Source organism: Falco rusticolus, chromosome Z (genome assembly GCF_015220075.1).
Source record: "Falco rusticolus isolate bFalRus1 chromosome Z, bFalRus1.pri, whole genome shotgun sequence".
NCBI lineage: Eukaryota > Metazoa > Chordata > Aves > Falconiformes > Falconidae > Falco > Falco rusticolus.
In genome coordinates this window covers 75,857,729-75,881,494 of record NC_051210.1, presented here as the reverse complement: position 1 = coordinate 75,881,494, position 23,766 = coordinate 75,857,729, and the positions used below count along the sequence as shown (strand labels likewise).

Here is a 23,766-nt window from a genome sequence, read left to right as displayed (position 1 = left end):
CAGACAAATAGACCCTTTTATACAGCTTAGCATCACCAGTGGGGCAATCCTGGGCCTCTTTACATGCTTGAGTAAACTCACTAAATGTCCAGGGACTTCTCACGTACACATGAGGGGTCTGGAACTGCAGACATATTTCCCAAGATAAAGCCAGCATCCACCAGGACCCCTTCTCTCCCAGGGAAGAAAGGTCAAGTGCACAAGCCAGGCAAGATAGTATGAGTGCAAAAAAATACCTGTCTGGGTGATCAGAGCATGAGTACCTCACTGGTGTGTGGTGGCACAGGCTAGCAGGTGAAAGCAGACTTACTGAATATCGGTTTTACTGTGTGACTGCCCAGAGCTTTAAGGGGATCTCTTGCTGTCTCTTTCACGTGCAGATTTGCATATGAAAAGGTACATGTAACATAGAAATACTAAAACAAAAAGTAGTGCTGTCTGTCTTATTTTTTTAAAATAAGGCTTTGTTGCTCCAAGCATCCTGTGTTTTGCCTCCTACTGCCTTCAAAACCTGCCAAGGACTGAGTTCCTCCTCTACCCCTCCCAACTTTGTTTAAAACCAGAGGCACCAAAGGTTAGGCACTACATGCTCAGCTTTCCCAAATACAAACCAAAGGATTTGTTGTGCCAGAAAGGTTTATTTTACTATAAACAAGATCAGCAGTTTCTTCACACTCAAGCCCAGAGTGTTCTGCAGGGAGAAAGTTTTGGATTTGGAGCCATGAGGTTCTGCACATGAGCCTGAACTAAACTTAAGCCACCTCTAGGTTCATCTATATACAAGAGACAAGTGAAAAGATGAATCGATAGTTAGACGGATGGATTATAATGTATTTTATATGATATATAGAAAATACTCTCAGAGTGCGGGGATGGCCGGTAGCAATCATTCTCAGGGGTAGGCACCAGAGCATTAACTGATTTGTAAAGGTCAGATCCTTCAAGATTTTTTTCATATCTCATACATTCCCATTTCACGTCTTCTCATTTATTTGTGTACATGTTTGTGACACACATCTCATCAGGCATGGAAGAGGATGGTGGGGAGGAATTAAGAGTCCACCACCCAGATAAGGTTTGGGATTGAGTCATTTCAGATGCAATGCAATTCAGATTACTAGTGAGTTCTTCCCACAAGGCAAGCCAAAGTGATCTTTTTCACCAAACTTTCTAAAATATTTCCTCTCCTTGCTCTTTCATTAATCCAACTTTGTAACAATTTGCAGTGTCCACACAAAAGTATGCTTAAGATGTAATCACACGGCGATTCATGCAACCACAGCATTTACCTTTATTGCCATGGGGGCAGGGTTTTGCTCCATACCTTACAGCTTCAATATACAAATACAGAAAGCTGGTTGTGTAGCTAACCTATGTTGAAGCAGCTTTCCCGATTCTGTAACATTCACAGAAATTCGTTGGAGGTAAGGAACTGGGCCCTGACTTTATTTTTTTTCTTCAGAGAGAGGAGCTTGCTTTGGATTCACTTTTACGGCTATCTAGTTTAGATCACTGTAATTCAATTATGGTACAGAGTGATTTACTTGAACTTTGCAATTACACACACACAAATCAATTGTAGGTGATTTTCTTGGCCTTTCCAAACTTTGACACTAATATACTTTGCATTTCCTTAGGGCCTTCAATCACAACAGATTTTGCTCAATGCTTTAAAAGTTATGACCCACTCCTACAAACACATTCCTGCCAGTACCTTTACTTACATAAATAGCTGTGTTGACTTCAGAAGAATTACTATTGTGTACATGGCAGATTCCCAAAAAGCTGGAAGAACTGGTAAAATGAAATTCCAGTTAGTGCTTTGAGGGAGATTTTGAACAAGAAAAACCTTTTCCACTGAAGAAAAAAAAGGAGCAACCCTTTTTTCTGGAAATTTCAGGGCAGTTAGTAAACTATTCATGTCTCCAGTTAACATCTAGGCTATGTCATGAGATCACCAAGAACTGTTTGACATCTTTAGGAAGCAAGTTGTTCTGGTATGGGATTTTCTTCCATGAGGCTAACCAGCATCTGAAGAGATGCAGTAGTGCCCAATAAGCATTTGCTAAGACCTGCTAGCTCACATAAGAGTCTTATCCTTTGTGATTAGGTCACAGCAGTGTTTCATCATTGATTTAGAGGGCTGATGCCTGAACAATACCAAACACGACACATCAATGAGCAAGAAAGAGTTTCTTATTTGCCATTTTATCTGTCCACATAATTCAGGCTTAGAAATGACTGGACATTTGTTGGTTTCTTTCTTTGTTTAACACCAGCATTAAGATTTTTTTTTTTTTTTTTTTATCAGCCACCTTCATGGTACATTAGGGTATCTTTATCTTCATTGTATAGAAAAGAAAGCTGAGAAAGAGGCAGATGTAATGATATGTCCAAGTTCATCCAGAAGGCCGGTGTAAAGCTGGAAACAGGCTTTGTCAGAGGTTAACACCTCTAGTTTTTACACTGTACCAGACTGACTCTTTGGGAACTTCAGAAAACATCTACAATAGAATACCTTTCCTCATAGTTTTTGATACAAAGCTTTAATCAAACTGCCCAATCTGTTCTCAGGGAGTATTCAAATTTCTTAAGCCCCTTAAGGAAGGGTGGAAAGGCTCTTATTAGCTAGGTGATCACTGTGGTCGTCTTCCATGGTCTTACAGATCATACAGCTCTAGAATCACTTTTGTCTCCTGAAGTGACTTCTTCCTTAAGGACAACCAGCATATTACATCCAACACAGCTCTTTTCTACCTTGGACACAATTTTCCTAACCGTTAGTGGCGTTTCAGTGATCTTCAGTAGTCTTCTCCTCTTCTCACTTTTCCTTCCTGTTTCAGATCACATTTGAAGCCATTCCCTTGCTCACCATCCTCCCTGCTTTCTTCTTTTCATCTCTGTGTTTGTTCATTTCAAGCCTGGTAGAGCCTTAGTCCTGGCTAGAAACACCAGGTATATTAACGAGTAATGAAAAGCAAGTGACACAAGAAAGTAAAGTGTAGTAGGAACAGTGAGAGGGAGAAAGATGGAGACAATGAGAAATCAGCTGTCTCTGCTTCATGCTCTTCTTTCCCTGGTGATTCTTCTACCTGCTTTAAATTAATATCAAAGCCAGAGGGAGCAGAAAAAGGTTGGTGGGGGAGAAAACGACAACCTTAGGAAAAGAAAAATCATGATGCAGAAAAGCGTCTGTCCCCTGTCTAATTCCTGCAGTGGCCTGTAGCTGATGTTGCTGAGAAAAATACAGCAGCAAGCTCTGACATTTCATTTCTGTGGAGAATTGAAAAAGGGCTTGCTGTAATTCATCGCTTCTTGTAACTCAAACCCTTTTTGACAGGAGAACCTGCGCTGTCTTTTAACAGTGGCACCACGGTGGCTGTAATTGGACATGAAAAATGATGTCATGTTTCTACTTCCAGGGAGGATTGGGGTGGGGCAAATGGCAAGTTGGTGCGAGAGGGTGACATCTGGCATTATTTGGATGAGTTTGTTTTAGGCAAAAGAAAGGAAAAGCCAAAATGAAGGGTATGAAGTGTAACAGGTACAATTATCTTTTCCAAGGATAGTAAAGATGGGTTTTGGCAGAGATAAATGTGCAAAGAATCAAAGAAAAATAAGAACCATGATGCATCTGAAGTTCTAACTCCTCCATCAACCCAAACGGGGTTCCTGAAACGGGGCCGATTCACAGTTGTAATGGTATCCAGTGCCCATTGTTCTCAATACAGATGGAATCTGAGGCACAGGCTTCGCCTGACGCCTCACTGGGAGCACAGTTGTTGGTAAAGCTCTGATTTGCCATCCCCTTGCCAGCCCTTTGAGAACTGGGTCTGTCATATGTAACCAGAAACTCAAATTTTTGGCTCTTGCCTAAACCCCTTTGTGTCTCAGTGGTCCTCAGCACACCTCTGTTATGGATTGTTCTTGAATGAGGCACTTTCAAGTAAATTTGTGGCCAAAATGGATAAACATTGTCCTGATTTTATAATGGTTTTATCACTATTAGGCATTCTGGTACCATAATGTCATGAATCTTCACAGTTTCTATAAAGAAAAAAATTTAGTCAGGTCTTAAAGTATAGGAGGTAGGCTAAAGGGACATAAAGTATTTCTGGGTTAACTAATGGTAAAACAGTAAACTTCTTTTACTGTAGCAACCCAACAGGGATAACACAGAATAAGGAACCAAGACCATATTTCAAAGGAGAGCACAGAGCACACCATGGGCAGAGGAAAGAAGGACCATTGTGATGGACAAAAGTGTAGAGCATCCTAGAGGAAAGCCTAACAGAGTTCATCCAGTCCAGCTGTCAGTTCAAATGCTCATCAGCCTACCTTGGTCTTTCCCCATGTACACAAATCTCTTTTGAATAATTCTAGTGATAGGGATCAATAAAACCTCACAGCCATTTCTGTAGTTCCTATGTTCCCATGTGGATACCTGTGGTATTGATTAGATCTGCTGACTGGTAAATCTTTCTCCTATCACACTCTCAGGGTCCACCAAGACAGAACAAATACTAAAACTGTCCATATCAGTATTCCCCAAATACTACTCAGAAGACTACCATCTGAAGTATAAATTTTGGTTTCTTTGCATTAAACCCATGACAATACCCGGTTGAAAAATAAGCAGAGATTTAACCTCTCAGTTCCCTTTTCCACAAGAAGGCACTTCCCCAGACTGGGGAAGGTATGTCTGTCTGCCCTTTTATTTCCCCACATAACCCTTTTCTGCTTGCTGTGCTAGCTCTTGCTCCCATGGTGTCTGTATTAAAAAAAAAAAAAAAAAAAAGGTTTCATAGACAGAGAAAGGAAACTTAATTATTTTCCTCTCAGTGTTTCCCCCTATAATTGGTGTCTTTCATGTCAAGATGATCTCAATTTGTATTATGGGCTCTGTGCAGGCAGCACTTTCTCTTTGGTCTATAAAGAAGTTGTCAAGTGTATAAATCATAGTATACATTAAATTACACTAGCCTTTTACTTATTAATTTCCCCAGTTTTTTTCTTCCTCTGTTGGATGATCGTTCCCTCCCTCTTTTTTCCCTTTCTTGAGGATTGTCTTTTTTTCCTCATGCCTCAATCTAAAAAAATCTAAAAAAAACTAAAAAGAAACAAACAAAAAAAAAAACCCAAAAAACCCCAACCACAAAACAAAACCCACAAACCACCTGCAAACAAGCAATAGTCTCCTCTCATTTTAGCTAATAGGGATATGGTGATCTCTTCTGCCTTTTGATAACCGGCCACACCCAACTCAACAAGTAGGGAAAGCTCTGTCTTGTTTTCCTAAAGGCTGGATCCAAAGTTCACTCAAGTTCAGTGGGGATTTTCATGGCTTTTAGCAGGGTTCGTATCAGTACCTACATTGGAGGATTTATGGAGTGTTCTTTGTTGCAAGGCTGTGTCCATTTTGGGCTCCAGACATTGCCTCCCAGGGCTCTGCGCAGCACACCTCCCATAAATTCCTGGCTGCTGTGACTGTTTCTCTTACTGACTGCTTGGGATGCAGGTTCTGTCTGTCTTGGATTGAGCACCAGGGACCCCTGACCACTCTCCTCTGATGACTGGAGTTAGATCAGCCATTGCCTCCACATTAGGAAACCATAATTTATAGCATGAGTGCAGCTGTCAAAAGTTAACAGGTTTCACATCTGACTTGCGTACATGGATGGTGTCAGCACCAACCTGATGTAAACACAAATCAGTCGCAAGGGCTGAACAGCTGGGGAAAGTTAAAGAACAGTAACTGTGTAGTCTGGGCTCATTATCCTGCAAGTGAGAACCAAGACGGGGTTCATATCACCCAGCTCTGACTGCATAGATTACTTCTATGATTAGTGGAGAGGAACAGGCACGGCAGAAGATCAGTCATCCTTTTAATTTCAGACACCAAGCTTAAGAGTGGCTTAAAATTACACTTTTTAAACATCTGGAGTAACATGGCATAAGTTAGCCTCCTCACCTGTGTGTTGTCAGATCTGTAATTGTCTGTAACAGCCACCTGCTCACATGTGGTTACAGGAGACCTATGGCAGGATGTCCATCCTGCTGCTGCTAACACATCACCTCCAGCCTTGCCAGTATCTTGTGATATGTGTATGACCAACAGGTCTTTACAGTTGCAGAAGCAAGGACTGATACAAGGTTTATCTAGTATCAGATTCTTTGTTGGTTTTAGCACTTTAACTGTCTGGAGTTTGTTGGATGATACAGGTATTCAGGAGAGAAGAAATTGCTCAGTAGCATCTGTAGCCATTGATCCTTTTCTTCCCGAGTGTGAGTCTAACTGTAGTGAGTTTATGGCTAAGTACATTTTCCTCTAGAGACAACAGTGCAGCAGGATCTGCTAGGCTCTCCATCATCTTAACCTACTTGTCAGCCAGCTTGATAACTTTTTATTACTAAATATGTGTGCAGAGCAATTAGAATAAATCTAAATTATTATGAACTACTTCCAAAAAAAAAAAAGGGAAATTAGGAAAAAAAGAAAAGAGAAAACTAACAGCCTTGCTGCCCGACTCTGATTATCCACAAATAAGGGAGGGATAGTATCACCTGAAGACACCTGTGACACTCATCAGCCAAATTGTGGTCTGACTTTATTGGGAAGCAATGGAAGCAATGTGTTGGAAGATTCCCATTGCCTTCTGACTTCCTGCTCCTTGTGATGACTGTTTGCACTTGCTTTTTTTTTTTTTTTTTTTTTTTTTTTTGGTTGCCAAATCTAAGGGATACTTTCATTCCACTCAGGGGTGCAGGGGTGGTCACACACAGAAAGTTACATTGAATAGTCCATCTGCATAGTATATGAATTGCTTTAAGTGACATGGAGGAAGAGGCAGGGAAGGGCTTTCAGATGAAAATCTCAACTGGTTCTGATCCGATCTGTTTCTGCAGCTATTAACAGGGAGGACATTCCTCACCCCTGTTCATCGGACACTTACAAAATGTTAGGCACTACCACTGAAGATGATTGTGGGCATCTTTTGCCCTCTCTCCTGGGAGCGAGCAGCTCTGGGGGTAATGATGCTACCCAGTGCTTTCGTTGAGGGAGAGAGGGATAAATTGGAGAGCAGAAATCCTATTCACAGCACAATGGCAAAGCTTTTATAGTTTCTCACGTTCTGATGTGAGAAAGGAAAATGATGTTTGAAAAAGAAACAGCAAGATGTTTTGACTCATATCCTACTCTCTCCCCCCCGCAAAAAAAAAAAAAAAAAAAAAAAAAAAGACTCGATGGCCAACACTCCTGCAGCATGTGGACAAATCAGATCCAAATCCCATTCCCCAAGGATGAGATGGAGCATGCTATGTTATGGGTGACTATCTTACTGAGCTAACAGTGAACAGTGAAGGTGGAATTCACTTTTCCATTTTCTTTTCATCGTGCCAATCTCAAGAAATCTTTGCAATTAAAGTTTCACTGATCCCAATGTTCTAACAAAGCATTCCTGCTCTGACAGAGTAGTGTTTCCAGAGAAAACTATTAGAAAGTTAAAAAGCTGTGTTTAATATTTCATTGCCTGCGTGAAATGAGTCAGACCGCTCTCCCAATGTGATTCAGCAGAGCCTCTGTCAGGTGAATGGGGTGACACTGATTTACCTCAGACTAAGAAGCAGCCTGTATTCAGTGGTGACTTATTTGCTTACTAATTGGTTTTTTTCCACCCTCATGGAGTAAATTCTGGTGCTAACTATGTTGCATGGTTAAAAAACAAAGCAAGACTCTGCATGAATGTTTAATTCCACCATTAATTATGTGTCTCTTTTCGCTCTTTCTAACAGATGAACAGACCAATCCAGGTGAAACCAGCGGACAGCGAGAGCCGAGGAGGTAGTTGACTGCATTGCTTTCAACCACACTGCTAAGTATAATTGTTGTCTCTGGCTTCTCTCAGGCAATGTGCTGATCAATTAGTAACGTAATCACTGCCAAAGAAATTCCCTCTGCAGCAAAGATTCTCTTTATTAAATCTCCTTTACTTCGTCTCGCTTTCCTCATATTCAATTATTATTTGATTTTAAAAGGCAGGCAGGTGCCAGAAATTGCCTGGGAAACAAATAACTGCCTTGTTAAGAAGTGAAGCATCAGGCACTGACTTAACAAAGTTTAACAGCAGTGATGGCAATGTAGGTTTTCCAGACCTGTGTTGGGCTGAGCTGCAGAGGTGTTTAATTTGACTAGGATGAGGCAGATATATTATGGTTTATCTGACCATGTTGTTTTCGCTTGGCCTGAAGGAACTCTGCTTTTGGAAAAAGGAAATTCTAAGGTAGCAGTTTTCTGCACCTGTATCAGCTTATCTGGATAAACCTGTTGTGGAAACAAAAGACTTCTCTCAGTCACAGGGAGTTATTCGGGATTAGTACAGGTGTAGCCAAAATCAGGAGCTGGTCTTTTGCTTTTCCATACTGCACAGTAGATTTGGAAGGCTTTGCCAAGTGACTGTTTGGTAGATCAACAGTGTTAAGGTGTTTCCTGTAGAAGGTTTTTTACCACAACTGATATGGTTTGTCAAAGCAAACACAAAGCCCATGGGGAAAGTGTGAGATAGTCTGTTATGCTGGATAAATTATCATTGCGCTTTTTTTCTTTTTTTCTTTTCTTGTGTCTGTACATTTATATATACATGCATATATAATGACACGGTGCTTCATTCCGCTCTCCACCTATCCCTTCAGGAAAAAATAGAGCAGCTTTTGCTGATACATGCAGCAGAAACACTAGTGCTTATGTATCATATGAGTGTGGGAGTAAATTTTGTCATTTAGTAATGATGTGGCTCTTAGATGTGTGAAAATTCTTTAATTCCCACCACATACGTAAACTCTTCTTCCTTTATGCAACAACTATCTTCAGGCTGGCATTAGTGGAAACCATCAACAACTGCTTAAAAGTAGTAAAATGTGTCGCAGACAAAAGGTGCTGAAATTGTGTTCTTTTCTCAGTTGAAAGCTTTGAATTCCAGAGGCTTTGAGTGCATCAGTGTGAGGCTGAAACTCTCCAATGACTCAAGTCATTGGAGGACTTTGTACGTAGCTTGTAGTTAAAGGGCTGGTGTTACAGAGTGGTGAAACCAGCAGGTCAGCAGAGGCTCTGTGAGGAAGGGCTGCGGTGCCACGTAATTGCAGAGCAGGAGAAGAGCTGAGTGCTGGAAAAATGCCAGAAAGCTCAGGGATAAATATTGCACTTTCAGAGTCCCTGTGAAGTAAATTTGAGGGAATTTGGCCAGCACTGGGCAGAATATCTGATGGGCTCCAGGTTGGCAAGTTTCTGCTATCAAGGGCCACGATACGTTTCTAACCTGCCACAAAGGCATGTCACATTGTACAGCATCATCTGGTGGTTTTTAACAGAACCAGGTCAGTTTACCCTCTTTCCCTCCTTGCCTCACAATCTGGCTCTGTGTCTGAGCAGGAGTGGGTAAGCCATGGGCAGTTGTCAGTGCCGATTTCCTAGGGGAAAAGGCAAAGGCTCAGCTGCCTGGACAAATGAGGGGACATTATGCACATTCCAGTGGAACTTGTGCCGACAGCGAGAGTGAAGGGAGAGCCTTTTGTCTATTTAATTAGATGTACAAAAAAATAATAATTAGGCTGGCCAATTTGCTTAGTGCGCCTACAGGGTATGTAGCTCCCAATCACTGGGTTCGGGTTGGTTTTTTTTTGTTGGGTTTTTTTTTTTGTTGTTTTTTAATGTGAATCACTAATAGAGAATGCATGCCTGGCTTTCTGGGAAGCCTTTTCAAACTCTTTTGCTAAGAGCAGCTGCTTTTAGGCGATGCAGTTTGAACTGCAAAAGGCTCTGGTGGCAGTTTGATTTCACATTATCCACCACACCAGTGGTTCCTTCCCCATTGTATTTTAGCTAATTATAACCCCAACGCACACAAACTTCATCTTTTATCATCCACTCTGCTCCCATATTGCTCCTATCAGTGGTGATCATAATGCAGGAGCCAAGTGGGTGCACTCATCATTGGCATGAAAGGCACGTTGTCCTAATTCCCCACAAGCTGCTTCTGGGCTGGTGATGTTTCAGGACAGCATGACTCAAGGGCAAATATGGGAGAGAAGAACAATTGTCACCCAAGGGAGGCATTGTTTGAAAACTTAGGTTCTTTGCAAGTCCACTGGTTAAAGTAGGTACAGCAAACAGAATGCTAAAAAGGGGGCCATGTATCTTAGGAGCACATCAAAAGGCTTCATTAGGGCTGCAAGATAAAGGTCAACTTCAACAGCAAAGGAACCTAAGTTGTAGCTTATTATACTGTGTCTGTGTATCAGTATGGGACGTGAGAGAACAGAGGGGCTTGGAAGATGAAGCAGCTCTTCTGCACACACAGTACAGGTCTTCAGTCTGCTCAAAGCCCACACTCTGAATACACCTCTCTTCTGGCTTATGGGGAATTTTGGTGCCAGGTCAATGTATGAAAGAAAAAATGCAGTGTTCTTTGAAACTGTAGTTTGCAAGAAGGCTTTTACTGGAAATAGTGAGCAGTATCCTTGAGGAAGTGAGATTCTGTTTTATATAGGGGCAAATACCTGCCCTTTGCTAAAACATGAATCTTTGACTTTTCCAGCAAGTTATCCCTCAACCCAAAGCTGGTGGGAGTTCAGAATTTACTCTACCCTGCAACCAGATCCTGCTCAGCATTTTTTTCTCTTGTTCTGGAGTCTGGATTTTGTTGGTATTTAATCCTTCCTGTCTTGATTCCCAATTGAACCAAAAGCAGATGTGTTAGCATCTAGTGCATGTGAGTGAGAATTTGGACAATTAGACTATCTAGGTTTGGGGACGAATTCAAAATGTGGCTTGGCACAAATTACACCCAACCCAACAAAATGGAAATGCTGAGTGCCCCTTATTAGTTTTTCTGGGGTTTATTATTTTGTTCGTTAATCCCCATATTGAACAAAGAGCAAGACAAATCCTGCAATCCTTTTCAATAAAAACTGGCATTATTTACATTTCCCATATTTCACAGGAACTAGAAATGAATGTATCCTCAGTACATTCTCTAGGGAAACAGTCTAAATCGATGGGAAAATTTTGCATTTTGCATTCTTGCCTGCTTGTGCATGTATATATAAAAAGTTGTACAGGGATATTCCTTCTGCAAAATGCTTCATGAAGCTTCAAATACCTGGTTGGTAAAGAGTTCTTTGACATTTCATAGAGACTTCAGCAGCAATAGAATTGATAGAATGTGATAAAAAGGCAACAATTCTGTATTTCATTCTGAAAAATTGGAGTGTAACTCTAGCTCTATTAAGGGTGTTTTAAAAACTCTCATTGGCTTTTGTGTTGTCCAAAATTTAGGTTGACTATAAAGAAACTACTACACCATAGATTAGGTAGTCCAGTATGGTTTTAGGGATGTAAGCTATAACTCCACATTAAATTCTGAACATGACAAATCTCAATTAAACTGATAGAATTTTATATTATTTTCATGTTGTTGTTGATGGGGGTTTTTGGTTTCTTGTTTCATATTCAGCTCTAGAAATAGTCTTTAGATATCAGTGACTTAAAGTTTTGGAAACTTACGGAAAGATTTCAAGTCTGTTTTGTGGTTTGGGGCAAAAGTTTGGAGCTGTTTCTTATTTTATCCACAATATCTCTGGCTCCTACTAGACAACTCACACTGCAGCTGGCAGGGTTAACCTATGATAAACACAGCCCCAAGGTCCCACTAGGTTGTACAGGGAGTAACATTTTTTAAAAGGAAAAGATTCTCCTGCTGCTCTAGTTGTACTCCGTTAGTGATGCTTAGATGCTCCATTGCTCCCACATTCCTCTCAAAGGACAGAGGAAGGTCCGTAAAGAAAGGCATGCAAAGATGCCCAGAGTGTGCTACCCAGGCCCAGTGTTAACGTCTCTACCAAGAAACACTTTGTGGTGTTTTTGGGGTCATCCTGCATTTTATGGAAGAGATAGAGAAGGTTCCTGGGCAAAAGAAAATAAAAAGGCGAAGTCCAAAGTGGTTCAGTTGAAAGGGTGCAGTGTCCTACAAAAAGGGTGTTGAGAGATTTACAGGGGTGTGCAGTTCATCACATTGTAGATTTTCTGCATGCAAGACTTCACAAATCTACTAAAGCTTTTGTCTGTGTTTGTGCTTGCAAGCCAGTTTTTTGGGGGGTATGTTCTGGGAAAGCATGTGCAGTGTGTGTTTTTTTTGTCTGCTGTTTGGGGGAGGTGATAGCAGCAGCTGGAAGGTTTGCACTTCATATTGCAACTGACTTGCATCATTTCTCTACTTGTTACTCGATGTGCAGGCTCTGAATTTATCTGCCTGGTTATGATTTACTCCAGCTTCAGAGAAAAATGTCCAAGCATTCATTTACAGTAAACAGAAAAGCAGTGGTGCCTTGTTCACGCACTATGATCTGTTTCTTTTTTTCCCTTCCATCAACTTAGCAATGATGATGGGGCCAGAATGGCCTCTCCACAATTTCTAAGCCCTATTTTCCTTTGGGACAAAAGTCTGAATCTATTTCTTATTTCATTCAGGCCATTTCCAACTCTCTGTTGGCAGGGTTTATCTGTGACAAACAGCCCAAAGTCCCAGTAACTATTTGGCATTTAGCTGTTTTCCATTTAACTGATCAGAATTCTGTGGCTTTTGCAGATGGCCAAAACCTCTCAGAAAGCTTCCCATCCAGGTACCAGCCAGATCCAGGCCTGTTTAGGTGCTGCAATCAAGCAAGACTGGTTGTTTTCACCTTAGTTTGCCTTTACACTGGTACAACTATGAAACACGGAGCAATTTCCTTCTTCCTTGGAAGTGCTTTGCAAAGATTACATTTGCTTGCTCAGACCTTCAGACTGGAAAGGTCTGAAGTAGAGAGTTAAGGATGAAGAGATGGCAATTTTGGCAGAGGTCAGCATCTTCTTTCCTGCACTGCTGGAGATTAGGCTATGGCTGTGTGCAAGAAGTCCTGAAGTCTGGGACGATGCATGCACCAGAGCTGTCCCTTTGTAATTCTCATCTCTCCCTTGTCTCTGAACCACATCTGTTGCCTGGCACGTCAATCTCCTTGGAAGCTTCTTTACCAGCAGTTCCCTATCTGGTACCTTTGGTGGGCTTCTTTAAAAGACTTCCTATCCCAGAAGCTGGAAAGCAGGCTGAAGGAATGTCCTGTTTCCAGATGGTAATCCACACAACCTACCTTTATGTGGCCTGCCACAGCTTTTTCAACTGTTCATCTCTTTTTCTTTTATGGTTCCCACACCCATCCAGCAGGAGCAGGCAGGTGGCCCTGGCAAACACCTCAGGAAGACAGATAATGTTCTCCCTTCTCACAGCAGGGTAAAAGATCCAAGCTTACTTCTCCATGAATGCATACCCATTAACTCCTTCAACATTGCTATGAGCCCAGTATGATTCACCCCAATCTTTTGTAGCTTGGGTCACCTTTGTTGTGAGCATTGCACTTGCAAGGCTAAGACTACTAGTTGGACAGTAACAACTTCTGTCTTCATGTTTTATGAGGTGACCTCTGGACAAATCATTTACCACACCCAGGGCCTCAAACTCTCCTTTCTTTTCCTTAATGCCCATAACAGTTTAAACAACATTTCTCCTCCTTTTTATATGCCCTTACAGTTTGAAAGATTTCTATCTCCATGCCAAAACCTCCTTCTAAGTGTTATACATCTTTTCCTGAAATTTTTCCTCAGACATGATTAATCAATGGGTTCTGACTTTTCTGGCACAAGGAATTAAAAAAAAAATAATAATGCCTCCACACCCAAACCTGAATCTCTTTTCTCTGTTAATTACATATCCGATATTAAACAACACCCTGGTGCAGAGTTGCAGTATCTTTGTGTGAAGGGTAAAGAGAAGGAATAATTGTTTAAAAATAGTCTAATATTCTGTTAAAAAATCCAGTGGGAGAGGAGATGAGCTCATGAGTCAAAGGAAAAAAAGTAATATGATGAATCTAACCAGAAGATCTTGATACAAACTGGGAGGCAGGTTTCTTGCCTCAGAGGCTGGGGAAGTGTCAGAACCAGCAGAAAACCTTGGTGTCATTGATAGGGCGGGCTCCTGAGGAATGGCCATTGGAGATGCTATAGTACTGGGAGGGAGAGATGTCAGTGCCTCGAAACACATTCACCTCTCTATCTAGTCAAGGGAAGGGAGCTGGGCCTAAGATCACAAAGGCTACCTCAGATACTGCACAGTCTTGAGCATCACCCTGGCCCCTTTTCTCCTGTATGTCCTGGGTTTGTCCCCATGTGAACAGGGACACATGGAGTCCAGGGCAGAATCAAGAACATCACCCAGATTTGGACATCATTGCTTTCTCTCAGTTCAGGTGAAGCCACAGTCTTCAAAAAGCAGAGCCAAGCTTTAGACCCCATTGTGTGTGATAGAACCTTCTACAGCAGTGCTCAAAACCACTAGGCTCAAAGGAAACCTGTCCCTTGGATTTAATCCCAGGTCTGAATATCTGTGAAAATCTATAGTGTTTCTCCTTTGGCGGTAAGATAAAACTCATCTAGAAAGAACATTTTAGTACACATGAAAATCTTCTCTTTCTAGCTGTGGCTTGTTGTGGGGCTGATTACAGTCAATGGAAAATGAAAATCTGATTTATTGAGGAAATTCACAATTGCGTGACCCTACTGACAGCTAACACTGTTGTCCTCACAAGACTGTATTTTCAAGCCGCAGAAAGTAGCAGCATGCAAATAGATCAGTTAATTCAAAGTGGCCCTGGATGACCCCATTTGTGCCCTCCACTGTCTGGTAAAACTTTATTCTAGGGGAGAAAAAAGGCTGCAGCAGACCCGCATGTGTAGTGTTCTATATTCAATGATTGTTGAAGCCTGATGTGCTCCATTCCATACTCACCAGCTGAAAGAATACAAGGGACATCAAACTTTTCTTCATGTCTGCCCTTTCAATCATGATTGAAATCGATGGAAGTATGCCTGTCAACAGGAACTGGAAAAGATCCACAGGACACTGTGTTCTAGCACATGTCCTAAGGACAACCTTTTAAAATCAAGTATTAAGGGAAAAAAGGGGAAAAAATACACAACATATTGCACATTTTTCATAAAACATCAGTAACCTAATAGTCTTACTGACAAGAAAGAGAGTCTCGAGCAGAGCCTGGGGAGAGGCTGGGAAGCTCATTGCCTTGAGGTTTTGATGCCAGTTCTGTTCTCTGCTACCACACGACTTTTGATCAATTATGTAACTTCGATTCCCTTTTCCTTCTCACCCTTCCTGCACTGCCTGCTTAGGTTATGATATGTTTTGTTTGCTCATTACTTGCGGCAAGTGCCTTTGGCATTTTTCCATGTCAGGCTGTCAGTGTCATAGGTTAGGACACCAGTGAAAGCCTGTAGCTGTGCAAGATGATGTGTATAGGACCAAAAATCAAACAGTGGATGATCGAGGGCCCTCATGCTACAGTGTTATTTGGAGGTTTTTCAAGAATATGAGAGGTGGTGGGAGGAAGAGAGTGGAGAAAATAAAAAATGTAATCCTATAAAAAATTCCGCCTTTGTAAACAACTCAGGCTCCTAGGTGAACTCAGGGACACATTACAATCCTAGTATCTTTTTTTAATGTAAAGGTTGCTTGTCAATGGGTTTTTATACAGCATTAATAATGCATATATAGATATGCTCCACAATTAATTGCAAAGCATTTATGGCACTGAGCAGTTAGAATGCATTATGATAATCACTCCTCATGCATTGACTTTATTGTAAAGGTTTTGCTGATCATTATAATTGGCTTGTTATTACACAGGGATATAATAACACCTCTCTGTATAGTAGTTTATAGCACATCAATAGTAAATGCATTCCCTTTATTGGAAGCAATGTGCATTTTATTAGAATATAGCTGAATAAGTGCAATCCATGTAGACAAATGAAGTTTCTAATGAACTGTCTCACAAAAAAGTCGAGCCATTTATTATGTATTTTTCTATTGACATACTTGTAGTTATGGTTACAGGGGCATTTCTTTAAAAAATGGACATGTTTCACTGTTCTTTTGGAGAAACATTTGGGGGAAAGGGAACATATAGGCAATTTTTCTGCCAGATGTTGAATAAAGTGAGAGTGACTGATGCTCATACCCTACAGATTTCATGTTCTGTTGATTTTCCAAGCTTCTTCCTTGTGCATTTCGTCTGACATTCACAAAGGATTGAAATGTTCTCAGACCAAGTCCAAGCCCAGCTCCCAGAGCGGTCATGCACCAATATCCCTCTATACAGTCAGCAGTGAGCGAGGTATGAGGCGTTTGGTGTTGTCTTTACTTCTGCATTGTGGGCACTTCTGTATTTTTCCAGTGATACTTGAATAAAAATGCACAGGCAATCCCTGGACAAGGCCTGTAATTTGAAACATCCAGTTTCTCACCCCATGTCAAAATGTCATTGCTGCTGGTTGCTGTACCAGGAAGGCAGAGGTCTTAGAAGAGGTCTGATGCAAAATGTGATGTAAGGAAGAATGAAGAAGAAGAATTAGTACAAAGGAAACTGAGCCATCTGGCAGAAAACTCGTTGTGTTGTAGGTCACTTGGAATCGGGATAAAAGGAGACATTATTTTATAGTTAAAAACACAAAATGTTATAAGGCATCCAGAGTTATTCCCGTGCCTGGCATCATTACTCTAGGTCTGAACTTCAGTTCCTCCTGGCAACTTACAGTTGCATGCATCTGATGTACCCATGTAATTAATGTGTGTTTGTTTATTCATCTAACCCCAACTGTAATCAGCGTCAATCAAATATCTTTTATAACCACTTTTATAACCCTGGCTCCAGATAAATAAGTTTGTTGTTTCCAGATCTAGTACAGTTTATACAGTTATACTGCTGCCTAAATTATTGCCAGGGTACAGCTGAGTCCAGCATTCAGCACGTATTGCTGTGTGCCCGTTTCTCCGTGACTGTCACTTGTTTACTGCATGCTTGCAAAGATCTTTGACTAGAGTAATCCAGGGTCTTTCTGGAAAGTGAGTTTTAGCATGATATAGGAGCTAGAAAATGTCTGGACTGCAGTCAGTACCGTCAGGTCTTGGCACACAGGGGTTATAACTAAGCAATTTAAAATAAGACTGGATCAGCCCTGCCGATTCAATGCAGACTGAACTCTGTCTTCTCTGAGCAGGCATTTCAGTGAGGAGGGTTTTGCCCCTTGCCTGCTAAGATTCCAGATGGTAGTATCACAGCTTGCAAGAAGTTTCAAGACTCAGGAGATACTGGAGGTCAAGAAAACTTTTCTCCGTGGCATACACAGCATTTTCCAGTTGCTATATATATTCTGCACTACGGACACAAAATCAGTTTGGGAAGTAGAAAATCCCTGTGTAAACAATTTAGCTTTCTGAGTAAACTGTATCTGGTGCTTTTACCCAGAAACTGGTTGTCTTAGGAGCCTTGAACTTAGTGACAGAAGAAATTTTAAATAGGGCTTCTATAACACTGTCCTTACAATGTTATTTCAGGCAGGATTCCCTTTGCCTAGTTTTAGCACCTAAATATTAGTCGTATAGTCTAAGTTAGTCATCTAGGTTTTGCCTATGGACAGTGGAGGGAGAGAGGTGCTTCCAAACTGTGATCTACCCCATCCTAAGATGGATGGGATAAATGATGCCCAGAAGTTTCCCTTCTCTCTCTCTTCAGTGAATCCAGAATGAACCTGCGCCAATTAACTCAGATTTAGGTATCTCACTTTTAGAAACCTGAAAAGAGGTAAGATGAATCGCAACTTTCACCTTTTCAGGCCACAGTTTTCTATCTGTATTGTATGAACGATGATACTTCACCGTTCTGAAACCCTAGTTAAGATCTATGAATAAAAATTGCTATATAAAACCTGTGGATTCTAGGAGATGCTGGGGTTTGTCCTAAAAACGGAAGGCATCTTTTTCCATTACTGTTTGCTTCATAATATCAGGGGAAGATAAGAGGGGTAGTATCCCAATCAGACTGAGCAATAGAGATAATCTGATCAATTTTAATTCCTCTTTAAAGTCAATTTCCATTTTCTTTTTTGTATTTGGGTTTGATACCACTCCCCTTCTCATAGCAGAAAGTGAACTCAAAAAAAAAAAAGTTTTAAATTAAAAGCAGTGCACAACATCAGTGACTTTAAAATGTGTTTTCATAATTAAGAAAAATATTTTTATCTTTAAAACCAGCTTGTTTTGGAATCTGTGATGGAAAATGAATACGGCCCCTTGTAATATCATTTGTAGAGAGGTAATTTTCAAGGCAGCACTGCACTGAAACATTTTCCCCCAGGGAGGATAAACAGTTGGCTTCAATTAGTGAGGGACTGTTTCCTTTCTTTTCAATTTTAAGGACAGTCTTGCCGCCTGATCCTGCACAGAGGAAGAGAAAGCTCTATGCAATGCAATAGACTGCAGCTTGGAAGACTGAGGCTTAACTACTTGCCTTGTCACAGATTTTCACCTTGACCTTGAAGAGGTTACTCAGGGTCAGGTTGTTATTCTTACTCCATTTCTAACTGATGCCTAATATTATCTTTGACTGTCTAATACATACAAAATTGGCCAGACAACTTGCTCTGATTTCAGTTTCCTTCTATAAAATAGCATTGGTGCTGCTAGGATACATACATTAAAGATTATGAGGTGCTCAGGTTCTCTAATCATTAGTTCCACAGAAGTAACTTGGTTAGATATATAGAGATGTTCAAAAGTGTCAAATGTGTTTCACTGCTCAAATCTCACATAAAGTCAATGGGCCTTGTGTGTCTAAATATTCCCTTTGAAAAATAGTTGGAGACAACTTTGTGGGGCTGATTCCTCACACTTTTACAGTGGAGTCAACTCAGACTCATCCCTGTAAGAGACACTGCCTGTTCATGCTTGTGGGAACTACAGCAAGACATGTCCTGTTAGAAAAGGTTTGTTTCATAATACAATTCCAGATTGCCCAATGAACAGGAGTAGAATATTTGTTAAAAATAAGAGATAAGTATCTCAAATGTATTAGGACTGGCCTTAGTGGAGGGATGCTTTCTTGTAGCATCAAACCTAGTAAGCAGGAATTCATAGTTAGTAAACTACTTCCCTCCCATGAGCTGCCATATGAATGGTAATTAATTCTCCCAAATCTTTATTTTATCCATCTCTTGAGTCACTGATGAATTGCCAGATGCATTGATTATAAACCACAAACTACTGACACTTATAAGCAGCTATCCAATTAACATGAAATTATGTTGCCACAATGTAAGGTAGGTTGGATGAGTTGCTTTCTTGGATTTATATTTTTTTTCCCCCCACAATGACTACGACTATTATTATTAAAAACAGCTAGTGAAGAAGAGATGTGGGAGAATGGGCCAGAACTTCAGGCAAGGGGGAATGAAGATAGAATGAGTTTAATGACTTTAGAGATTGGACTAAACCAAAGCAGTCTCTCCACTCCCTAGATCAGAAATCTAATTATTTACTATCTATCTTGCAGCAGTGCCCGGGAGACCAGTTATGAACCATGACACCAGGTTCATTGCACAATACAGAACAGATGGAAGCCCTCTTTTCCTTAAGAGCTTACTCTCTAAAGAGAAGACCAGACACAGCGTCTGGATGTGCACCTGTCATGCAGTGTCTTCCCAGATGCAATAAAAGGCATTGTTCTGGGTTGCACAACTGGGAGTGAAACTAATTCATCAGGCCAGGGGCCGTGGAGTTATGGGTCTACCTGGGGAAAGGAAACATTAAGGATGGCCTTGAAGCAAAGCTCCTTTTGGGGACACATCCTCTGAGACAAAGCGAGTGACTTCCTGAGTAACATACACAAGACCTTAGGACCTTCTTGACAAGGACCCTCCTCCTGCACAGTCACACCATGTGCTATTTGGTCGCAGCTAAGGTGAAGAAGCTGTCTTTGGTGGACAAGTTTGCTAGTAGAAAAGAACCTGAGATTCAGCAGATGCTGGAGAGACACATCACACTGACAGGGAGACCACTATGCTACCGCGCCACTTGCTGCAGGCAAGGCAGGTCCCTGGGTACTGTGGGAGAAGCAAGTGAGCAGGAGAAAACTGGGATATAACAGTTCCTAAGTACCAGCTGTCTCTTTAGAGGCAACTCTTCAAAGGGCCCAGAACCACCTAGAACAAAACAGGGGTCAAACATCATGTCTTACAACAGAAATTCAAATCCTGATGCAAGTATATTCTCCAGTGTTTGCAATGAGCTGAATTTATCCCTGTCTCTCCTTGATCTCAGCGTGTGATCCAGCACTCTGCCCTGGTATTACAGGCAATGTGGTTTTTATTAGGGCCTGTAATGTTCTATTATTGAAGTTTGGACTTTGAGAGGAAAGGCCAAAACACCAGAGCACTAGCCATTCTTCTGGTGTTTCTGGCTAGATTAAAAGGAAATGAATAGGTTTTAGATCTAGAAGGAATTGTTAGATCTCACTTAACCTCTCGCATAAACTGTAAAATTTCACCCAGATGTTCTGTGCTGAGGCATCTCACTTGTATTTGAAGAATAAAGAAATTTAGCCGGAGAATGACTCTTTTGAGGCTTCAGCACAACTTTGATATCAAACAAGTTGGAATTGTGGAGATGAACTTTCTGAAAAGCTTTTAATCATTTTGAAAATCAGTTCAATTAGTAAGGACACATTTTTGCAATCAATTATGTTTAACAACTAGACACAGTAGGATATATTTTCCAACCAAAATAATTTGGATGAAAACTTGCTTTCTGACCTAAATACGCATGCCTCCCCCTTACCTCCTGCACACAAAACCCCGAGCGGCTATGTTTTGCTGGGGCAAAGTTTCCCAGGCTTTGCTAAAGAGACCCTAGAAAAGGCACAGCAGGTTGATAATCCTGAAGCCGAACAGGTGAAAATCTGCATTGTGTCTAAGAAGTTCATTCAGAGCATTGACAGGAAAGCTTCCTAGAAAGTGGATATTCAGATGCAGAGGAAGAAATTTGCATGACTTCTATATGAGCAGCGCTCTCATTTCCCTCTTACCACATTTCCATACCAGCACAAATGTTTCGTCTCCTTAAGTTTCTAGCTTCCTAGTCTTACCATGTGCCAGACAGGTGAGAGAGTTCCAGTGCTCTTCAGAAAGCTGTGCTGTCCCCATCCCAAAAAGAACATCTCACCTGCCTTAGCCAACGCCCACAGAAATGGGTCTTACTGCATGTTGAGAGACAGGATTTCCATGGGCAAATAATCAGAGGAAAAAAATCATCCGTTTTACAGACATTAGTAACATGCTGACCTTTAACAACATTGCAAGACTTCATTCTCTCTTTAAAGTATTATATCCATCCTTAGGGGGAAAAACTTGTAGCTAAGGATTGAAATCAGCAGTGGATCATAATGCTAGCTGTGCTATTCAATTGCCCTGCTGTATTTAGTATCCATTTATTTCTAGCTATTTTTTTCTGTCTTGAATCTAAAAAAAGAAGTGACCAGGCTGGCAGTGACATGTGATTAATAGATTGCACCTTTAGAAAAGAGTTAGCAGAAGGAGATTAGCATTGCAGCCTATTATTTATTAATTAAATGCAGACACCCTATTTATACCAATGCTGATGACATTAGTTCATGTCCATGCTTTGGGACTGCATTATCCATCCAGTCTCCTAGCATAGTAATGATTGTTATTAAGCTGGTGAATGTTGCTGGGCTCCTTCTGTCACTTGCTGCTGTTATGAACAGAAAAGGACAGCCCAGAAGTTAAAGGTCCAGCCTGAACTTTTATTCAAGTGTTTGCTCTGTCTCTGACAGCCTGGGTTACCTTGGCCATAACTATTGCCTTCTTTGGGACATCACTGCCTGCTTTGGAGCAAGGGAGATCTGTTCCTCCTGTAGCTCAGGGTGCAGTGAAGATTAAGTGTGCAAGACAGTATGCTGTATGAGACCTTTTCCATTGCTTACAGGAAAAAGGATTACGTTAGTGGGTGTGTATGTATCTGCTGCTGCTATTTCAATTAGCAGAATGGGAAAAAGCTATCACAAGTGTTGTCATTTAGTAGTGCCAGTCTTCACCTGACTCTTGTTTTGATAAGTTGGTCCTCCTGCCTGCAAAATGTTCAATGTAAACTCCTGAAGCCAGTCGACCCTGAAGTTTCATTATTCCTAGTAGCTGTTTTCCAGATCCTGCCATCAAATGCAGGAAAATAAGCAAATAGCTTGCAGGACTAAATCCACCTCACAGCACTTCAGGGAAGCACATGGGCTGCTCTACCAGATATGAAGCTTGGGCCGAATAGACTGTGATAAGACTGTCCTCTCCTGCACCCTTGAAAAAGAGAAAGACATGTTGGTCCAGGACACAGATCTGCTGATCTTATATCAGTTCTTTACCAGCTCCAGGCAGATCACAAACGAATACATGGCCCTTGGCTGAGCCCACTGCAATCACATGAGCCAGCAAAGCTCATAGACCACATAGATTTTGCCTTCAGAGTGAAGATGGAAATCCAGGGAAAACCTCACATTCATCAGATGGTGTCCTTGAAAAATTACAGTTTGGGTATCCACAATCCAAATGGTCAATTACCACTGCAAAAGCATGTCAGAAATGCTTAGATTTGGTAGGGTTTCTTGACAGGCTGTAGTGCGTGCTTTTTTCTGTGGTTGTGTCTGGTTCTTTTTCCACACATTATAGGACAGGTAAAATGCATGAACCAGTCTCTTAACAGTCTCTTGTCCATGTAAGCAACTGCTTTCATAGTCAGCAGGACTTTCTGCAGCCAGTGAGGGCAGTCTGGTCCTGGAGGGGGTAAGATTTTGCCTCCACTGTGAAAATTCATAATTCTCCAGAGGTACAAAGATGAGGTCTGAAACCAGGGTGTACCCACGAAACTATTTAGGATTTGGTCCAAAGCCTACTCAGACTGCAGAGGCCTTTGGACCAAGGCCTCCATGGAAGGTTTCTTCGAGAACAGTCCAAGTACCTAAGTCTTAAACACCCTCTTACCATCAATGTGGTGTTTGCATATTGGAATTTTCTTTAGGAATCATGTTACTTCTCTGAAAGCTGAACAGTGTAACAGCCAGCAATTAAAAGCCAATGTTCAAGAGTCTTTCAGTGTTATCTACGCCACAATACAATCTGAACACATGCAAAAGATGTTCAACAGATGAATGAAGACAGTGAATGGGCTGATTTATCCTGGGCTGTTTCTCACGGTGTGAAGTCTGCCTTTCACAGCCTAATGAAGTGCAGAGACAAGTTAGTGGATTTGCTACCAGGAAGGGCGCACACATTCATTTCCCCTCCTGCAAATGTATTTAGAGATGTGAGCGTAGGGAAAATTACAGCCAAAAAAGCAACCACTGAAAATGCAAACTATAGTTTATTTTGGCAAGTTGGTGTTAAAAAGAATTGGTTGAGGGTTGCAGAAGCTGGCATAGAAATTTTGCAGAAGGGTTTCTCCCTGTATGTGTATGCTTCTGACTGTGGGTTGGTTTTTTTCTTCTTCTTTTCCTTTTTCTTCTTCTGTTCTCCTGTTCTTGTAGCTTTCTACAATTAGACATTGTTTTCTATAGACATGCCTTAAACACTTAAGCCAATTGTGCACACATCTGTTCCTGCCCATAGAAAAGAGCAGTTAAGTGCAAAGTGGAACTGCAGTTCCTTCCTGTACCCATTGGTGTACCAGCAATGTAAAGCTACTCACCTTTACCCACAAAATGAAGAAGGGGAGAAAAGATGGCTTTAAAAAGGATGGTGCTCCACTGGGTGAAGTAGACAATTCT

The 23,766-nt window shown here is 41.2% G+C and overlaps 1 protein-coding gene across 11 annotated transcripts in view; it reads left to right on the top strand.

Annotated features, from left to right (window-relative positions):
• The window catches only part of CELF4 (CUGBP Elav-like family member 4), a 722,303-nt gene that overhangs the window by 404,260 nt on the left and 294,277 nt on the right, over window positions 1–23,766 (top strand). For all 11 annotated transcript variants that reach the window (XM_037374241.1, XM_037374246.1, XM_037374243.1 and 8 more), the window contains exon 3: window positions 7,795–7,843. In XM_037374241.1, the coding sequence (XP_037230138.1) occupies window positions 7,795–7,843 (49 nt within the window). The remainder of the gene's footprint in view (window positions 1–7,794; window positions 7,844–23,766) is intronic.